General features: G+C 44.6%; 1 protein-coding gene across 2 annotated transcripts; it reads right to left on the minus strand.

The window, feature by feature from the left end:
- Positions 1 to 204: 204 nt before the first annotated feature.
- FST (follistatin) lies at positions 205 to 6,743 on the minus strand. Of its 2 annotated transcripts, none has more exons than XM_067315706.1 (6): positions 6,558 to 6,743; positions 4,536 to 4,727; positions 3,876 to 4,094; positions 3,289 to 3,513; positions 2,001 to 2,231; positions 205 to 1,275 (listed from the first exon to the last, which is right to left on the minus strand). In XM_067315706.1, the coding sequence occupies exons 1-6, from the start codon at positions 6,637 to 6,639 to the stop codon at positions 1,193 to 1,195; spliced, it is 1,032 nt and encodes a 343-aa protein (XP_067171807.1). In that variant the 5' UTR covers positions 6,640 to 6,743; the 3' UTR covers positions 205 to 1,192. The 2 variants fall into 2 exon arrangements, with proteins under 2 accessions (XP_067171807.1, XP_067171808.1); XM_067315707.1 differs by having other exon boundaries at positions 1,192 to 1,520.
- Positions 6,744 to 7,175: the final 432 nt, after the last annotated feature.

Raw genomic sequence — 7,175 nt, forward strand, 5'->3', positions numbered from 1 at the left:
GGTTTCTTGAATTAATTACTTCAGCTGAAAGCTTTGGCTGTAACCAATGTGTTTCACTTCCATGTCACACACAAGCCTTCTTTCCCCTAACTATCAATATCTCTTCTCTGCACCAGAGGGCCAAAACCCTTTAAAACCAAAAAACAGAGGACTGCATCTAGGGAAAATTCCATTTTTTATTTTTTCACTCATCATTTATTTACAAATACACCTTATAACTTTTATATACATTGCACATTTACATGGTAGAAAAGTACAAAACTATATATTTAAATGAATTTATATTTAACTCGCCATGTTTGAAAATATAAAATTGCATCAGAAAAAAAGTATTATGAAAAGCAAGAAACTTGAACTGATAAAGCTTTGATATAACTTTTAGTGACACACTGATTGGGAAAACAAAACTTTGAAAGTGGTACTGCAAGACCATCTTAAAGGAAACACCTGATAAAACATTTATGCATGTTACAAAAAACCAAAACAATAAAAATAAAATAAAAACTTTATTCTTATTACAGTTAGCCATGTAGCTATTAACAACCTTCATAATCCGATTTCTTTGGGTCTGGAATTCTTATAGTACAGTATATATGCTCAGCACATTGAGATCACTTCAGTACATGATGTGATCAGAAGTAGAGAAAAGTGAAGTGGAAGAAGTTTCCTTAAAGATCGCCTCACTGCACCCTGGAAGTATATTTAAGTCAGTTACAACGCCTTTTGGTCAGTCAAGATTCCTTGTAAACAAAAACCCGAGGGATCTTTTATGTACAGAACCGGCAAGAAGAAAATCCAATAAATAAACATAACAGAAACCGACATGCAAGTTTGTTAAAGTGGAAAAGAGTTAACATCAGTGAAACAAAGAGATGAGATCATGGGGGTAAGCTCTAAGGAATGGACTTTTATAGTTTACAAGAAAAAAGAAAAGCTTTACTTTACAAGCAAGAGACCTCACAATAAATAACACTGCTCTTCCCGTAACGAATAAATTTCTTCAAAAAACAAGGTGTACAGTCAACCAGACATTTTATGTATAAATTATAAAACATGACACAGTATAAATAAATGTCTACGAGACTCAACTATATGTATACTTTTTTTCTCCCCAAAATAAATAAGCGTACACTTATTTACAGTATGGACATTGGTTTCGTGCCCAATGGCTGTTCCAATAGTGATGGAGATTTTACCACTCTAGAATGGAAGATATGGGAAAGCTGTAGTCCTGGTCTTCATCTTCCTCTTCTTCCTCTGGGTCTTCATTAATGGCTAGATGGGGGAATACAGGGGAGCTGTTGTTTAAATAAGGACAACAACAGCGCAGAAGCAGCTCAGTGCATGTTTTCAAAGCCCTCTGAACAGCCATAATACAGCGTTGCATTTTATGCGACTTGTAGTGAGATGCTCTTTGGCATCTGCTGTTATGCAATAAGGTTTTTTTTATACATAATCTATGAAGTCATAACTGCAGAAAGTTCTGAAGAATCAATGGCTCAGGTTTTATTGGCAGATTCCTGAAATCAAATAAAAAGCGCTCTTGTGTTCTAGGTTTAACTGCTTTGTGCCCTTCATTCAGAGTTAGTAGAGGCAACTGTGCTAAACCAGATGCCCATGTGCTACCATTAAGCTTGTTCTTTTGGACAGAGTTAGAGTTTATCCGAGTGTTAATAAAGCAATCAGCGAAGCACACGAGAGCAAACAAATTAGGAAAAATCACTAGAATTATGCTCCTAGGGCAACCCCTTTCTGATAAAATGACTTTTCCTTAAAATAGCCCCAAAACCCCAAGCTGAAAGCAAACCAATTGTTGGAGATCTATTGCATTTTATCAGTAACCAAAGTGTGCGCGTGATATATACATATTTATATTGCATATGTACCATATCTTGAATCTCTAAATTAAACCTTTTTTATTTTTAAAGGCATAAGTCTTCATTACCTAGGGATTGCCTTCAGAAGCCTTAAATGTCTGCAGAGTTAAAAATCTCACTTACAGTTGCAAGATCCGGAGTGCTTTACTTCTAGAAGCACGCCCATGGAGCAGGCTGCCTCTTTCATGGCACACTCGCTTGGATAAGTAGTGTTATCGCTGGCACAGACTGCCTCGTCTGACTTGCTTTCAGGGCATAGCTCATCACAGAGGGCACACCGACCTCTGCCAACCTTAAAATCCCACAAGCATTTCTTCCCAGCACTGCACTGAATATCTTCACAGGATTTTGCTTCTAAAAATACACACAGGATACTAGAGGTAAGTGAAAAGACAAAGAAAAAAGAAAAGCAACAACAAACAATCCCAGACTCCTTTTCCTCCATGAACAGTGAATAGACAAAGCTCAGATGTGGTAGATGTGATGATACCTGCTGGTTTTACTCAAGCAAGTAGTTCCTCGGAAAGCATTGCCTGTCTCTCTGTGGGGGAGCGAACAGAGCCGTGCCAGGAGAGTCTGGCCCTGGGAATGCAGAATTACATTTACATATTGCACACGTCCTTCCCTGCTCTGTCTGATAATCGGTGGAAATCCAGCTCCCCAGAACTTTAGTGGTAAGTGCAGAATTTACCAACACATTTGGCATTTCTAAATCAATTATTTTAAAACTAAACCACATACAGTAGTTATCTACAAGATTAAAAAGTGAATTTACCTCAACCTAGGCCAGCTAAAAGCAGCCTGAGATTCCCCAGAATCCCCCTGGCAGTTTTGGGGAGCAGAGGTTTCCCTGAAGGTGCTTCCTTGTAACACTCACACTTCACTCTATCTCACACTATCATTCCTTTCTGGAAGTCACAGTCACAATACAAAATGTCAGGATGCACAGAGATGCACCAACTGTCTCCAAACTCTGCAGTATTTTTAAAGAGGAAAAAGTGATCAGATGTTTCCAATTAAGTTAAAGCAAGCTCTGCCAAGACCACTTGAAGACAATTGTTTCCAGGAATCCAGATCCACTGAATATTGAGACCTTGTTACACTGTAACCATGTCATCATCTATTTAATGGTGTGGGTACTTCTGCCTTGGATACTAATGTCAGCACCCACCCACACTGATAGCAAGAGAAGCAGGAACAGGCCCTCTGCTCCCTTGCCCCTTCTGGAACCTTTGCTGGAGCAAAGCTGCCCCGGCTTTTCTTTATCCTGGAGGGACACAAGCCCAGGCTGCTGGAAGTCTCTGTCCTGCGCCCAGTCACAACCTACGTCCATCCGATTCCACACACAATATTCCAAAACAACTGAGCCAAGAAGCTCTCCCCACTCTTACCCTCCAACCAAGATACCTACTGATGCATTTTCCTTCGTAGGCTAATCCAATGGATCTGCCCAGTAGGCAGGTGGCTTTTCTCAGGTGGCAGGCACTAGCGTAAGTTATGCCGTCATTCCCGCAGAGATACTGTTCAGGGGAGGTAGGCTCTGGGCAAATTCGATTACATGTCACACAGTAGGCGTTATTAGTTTGATCAACCACACAGGTGGAGCTGCCTGGACATAAAACATCCCTACAGGTCTCTGAAATAAAGATGGAAATACGCAGTGATTAATAGGAGATCCCGGGGCCCAAGCGAGGAGTGAATGAGTGACATAATGAAACAAATGATCAGATAAAAGCCTTCAGCAGCTTTTGTCATTTAAAGGCCACTGGAGGAAACCTTCCCACCTCAGGGTAGCTGGTGGGACACAAGTGCTGCTAGACTGTGGGGAATTCTCAGTCCAGCTACGTTCTTGTCTGTTGAGCGTGGTTTAGTTACTGTCTCCCAGCATTTGGAACATCGTTCTGGTTACTGTGGGGAAGTACGTCAGCTCCTCCTCCCTACACTCAGACACACACCCTTTGGCATTTGAGGGAGATCGGATTAGATTTGCAAACCTACTTTTGCATTTGCCCTGATACTGGACTTCAAGTTCGGGCTGTTCTTTACATCTGGCTTTGAGAAGGGCACACTCGTTCCTGTAGGTTTTCCCATCTAAGCCACACACGGGGCCCTTCCAAGTGATATTAGAGCAATCCGGAGCACAAACACACCGAGGTTTGTTCTTCTTGTTCATTTTACATTTCTTCCCAGGTCCACAGTCCACGTTCTCACATGTTTCTGATGGAAGGAAAGAGGCACCACTTTAGTATCGAGCGTGCAGATCAGACTTCCTGTCAAAACCGCTTGCAAAAAAAAAAAAAAAAAAGCCACTGCAACTCCAGGGTGTAAAGAGAAAACACCTTTCCCCCCAAGCAGGAGACAAAACTCGAGGGAAATTCTCCTACCCAGTGAGGGCAGGGGAGAGAGGAGTTCACTCGCCTCCGCAGCCCTGGCTCGCACAGTGTGAAAGTGGCCAGGCAGAAACGGGGCTCCCCCCTCGCTGATCCCGGGGCTGGTACAAGATGCACTTCCAGCTGTCAGTGAGGAAGGAAGCAGGAGGCCACTGTCTCCCCCTCCCCTCCCCAGCTCCTTTCCCACTCCTCTTCCTCCTCACCCCAGTCCCTGGCTGGATTGATCCTTAGCAAAATGCAGTTCACAAACACTCCCCCCCCCCCTCACCTTTGCATGGGATGCAGTTTGGGGCTCCCCCATTAAAAATCATCCACTTAAAAAGCGTGTTGTCGTTGACGTCTTCTTCTGTCCACGAAGTCGTCAGGCGACCCGTCTTGCAGCACTCCTCCTTGCTGAGATCAGTTTTGTAGAGGACCTGGCAGCGGCCGTTCTTCGCCTGCCGGAGCCAACAATTCCCAGCTGCGGGAGGGGGAGAGGGCGAGCGAGAGGGAGACACTCAGCCATATCAGTGTCAGTTACCAGTGACCCAGACACAACACGTGCGCCTTGCATTGACTTTTACTAGACTGTTTACTTTTATTTGTCCCATTCCATAACCCACAGTTACACTGGCCCATTTGGGAGCGCACTTAAAAACAAAAACAAAAACAAACCCCCCAAACTGATCAAAACAGGACAAGGCAGTTTTCTTAGGTATTTATTCCATATGTAGAGCAGAAGAAATGCTGCCTGCACGTGACAGAGGCTTGAAAAGGATGTGCTTTTAAAAGGGAATAAAAAGAAAATCGCGCTTGCAGATTCCTTCCTCCTCCCCCTGCCCTCTCCTCCTCACCGCGTCTGCACAGCAGCATTGTTTTAGTGCCGCACAGAGTTTCAGTCCCAGCCCATTTTGCAATCTGCACGAATTGGGAACATTTGCTGTTAGCAAAGTCTTTCGAAATCTCCACATTTTGCTGCTTCTATTAACAAAAGTCTTTCCTCTACTAAAATAAGTTAGCAGAGATCCAAAAAAGTGAGCAAAGTACTCAAAATACAATGGCACATAGAGTAGGAGGGTACCTACAGAGTTTTAAAAACCGATCAAACTGGAAAGGTTATAGGTGCCGTCTCTCCCGCAAGCAATTCAGAGGAAAGCACACTGTCCTAAAACCAGATAGAGGGTATTTTTTTTTCTTTTTTTCTTTTTTTTAAACTAATATCCCTGTTATTTGTGGAGTCAAGCCAAGAACATTTGTCCAAACAACTCCCCCTTTTTTAGCTGGAGAGTTTTGGTTAGGATGAGTCTCCAGTGAATAACCAATGTGACTTCTCCAGCAACTCAATACCAATTGATTCTGGTGCTAATCCAGTGAGGGCTCGATCCTGTCTCCTTACTCCGATGGGAATTTACCCCAGTGAGGGGTCAGGATCGGCCATCTGAGATGTTGCTGGGTGCAGGGGAACATCACCCCCCCCCCCCCAATCATTGAACAAACAACGCCCTTTAAAAAAAAAGTTTTGTGTTTTACAGTTGCTTACGTTACATTAACTTAAGCTCTGCTCAGTGGAAAATAAAAGATAAAAAAGAAAGAAAAAACAATGATAAGCAATGGTAAGATATCCAGGTTATGGTTGGAACACGGTCAAGATAAGGGAAAAAAATCCCCAAACTAAAAATCAATATTCCCTTGCGTCAAAAGAGGGCTCTTAAGAGTTGTCAATATCAGGTTCGGGTTTGTTTTGTTTGCATGGAAAAAAACTTATTTAACCATACTCTTCAGTGCAGAAGAGTTTACAACATAGTAACATTATTCATCAAAAAGAGGAGGTGTGTGTGGGGAGAAAATCCCAGTATTTAAAGGAATGTCCAGAAAACGACCACTATTGGTTTCTGAAAATGTCAGCTGTAATTGTGGGGCTCCCCATCACCACCTCTCCTTCCATCAGGCAGGCGAGATAAAAATCTCAGCTAAATTACCAACAAACTTTGAGCACTCATTCGAAATCCGAAACTAAGAAAGTTCCCTTGCGATGCTGTTGTTCATTCATGCTGCATAATAACAATAAATGCCAAGAAACATCCTCATCTGTCCTCTGTGCCTATGCACAGCAGTGCGAAGATCCGATCAAAAAGGAACCTAAACGACACCTCTGCACATTGGTACAAAGCAACTCCATGCCCACAGTTAACTTCTGTCCTGTTGGACCTTGGAGAGAGGCGTTTAAACACCGCAGCAAACTGAACATTGCCCGAAAGACAGAAAATACGTTTTAAAAAAACGTATTCGCGAATAAACAATCTCATCTTACCCTGCACTGTGTGATCGTCCATGAAGTGGCACAGAAACATCAGGAGTAAGAGCATGCCCGGGTGGATTCTCCGATTTAACATCCTCAGTATAGCAGGGAGTGGAAGAGACACAGAGCAGTATCACGGGGAGCAGGCAGAGGGAGCGAGCACCAGCCAGCCGGCGATGATCGCTCTATTGAATGAACGTCAGGCGCTGAATGCAGTCTCTCTTTAAATCTATACGGGGGTCTTAGCTGTCTGCGGTGGGCGGTCTCCTAATGTGTGTGTGTGTGTCTGCTCGGGGGTGGGGAGATTTAAAAAGTTCAGTGTGAATCAGGTGACATTTTCCACCTTCTGGAAACCCTCTCCAATTATCTGCTCTAGGTGCACGCACACACAGGCGCGCACAGGGGCGCACCGGCGCGCACCCCCAGGCGCGCACCCGCGCAGCCCCGAGCCAGCGCTGCGCGGCGCAGCCACCGGAGCCGTCTGCGCAGCAGCAGCAGGGAGCGCAACCCCGGCCGCGGCGGCCGCGGAGCCGGCCGCGCCCGCGCACGGGGGAGGCGCGCAGCGGGCCGCGCCCGCGCCGCGGGGCTGGGGACCGCGGGGGTCCCAGCGCAGGGGGCGCCCCCTTCCCC

This window comes from Apteryx mantelli, chromosome Z, assembly GCF_036417845.1.
Source record: "Apteryx mantelli isolate bAptMan1 chromosome Z, bAptMan1.hap1, whole genome shotgun sequence".
Classification (NCBI taxonomy): Eukaryota; Metazoa; Chordata; class Aves; order Apterygiformes; family Apterygidae; genus Apteryx; species Apteryx mantelli.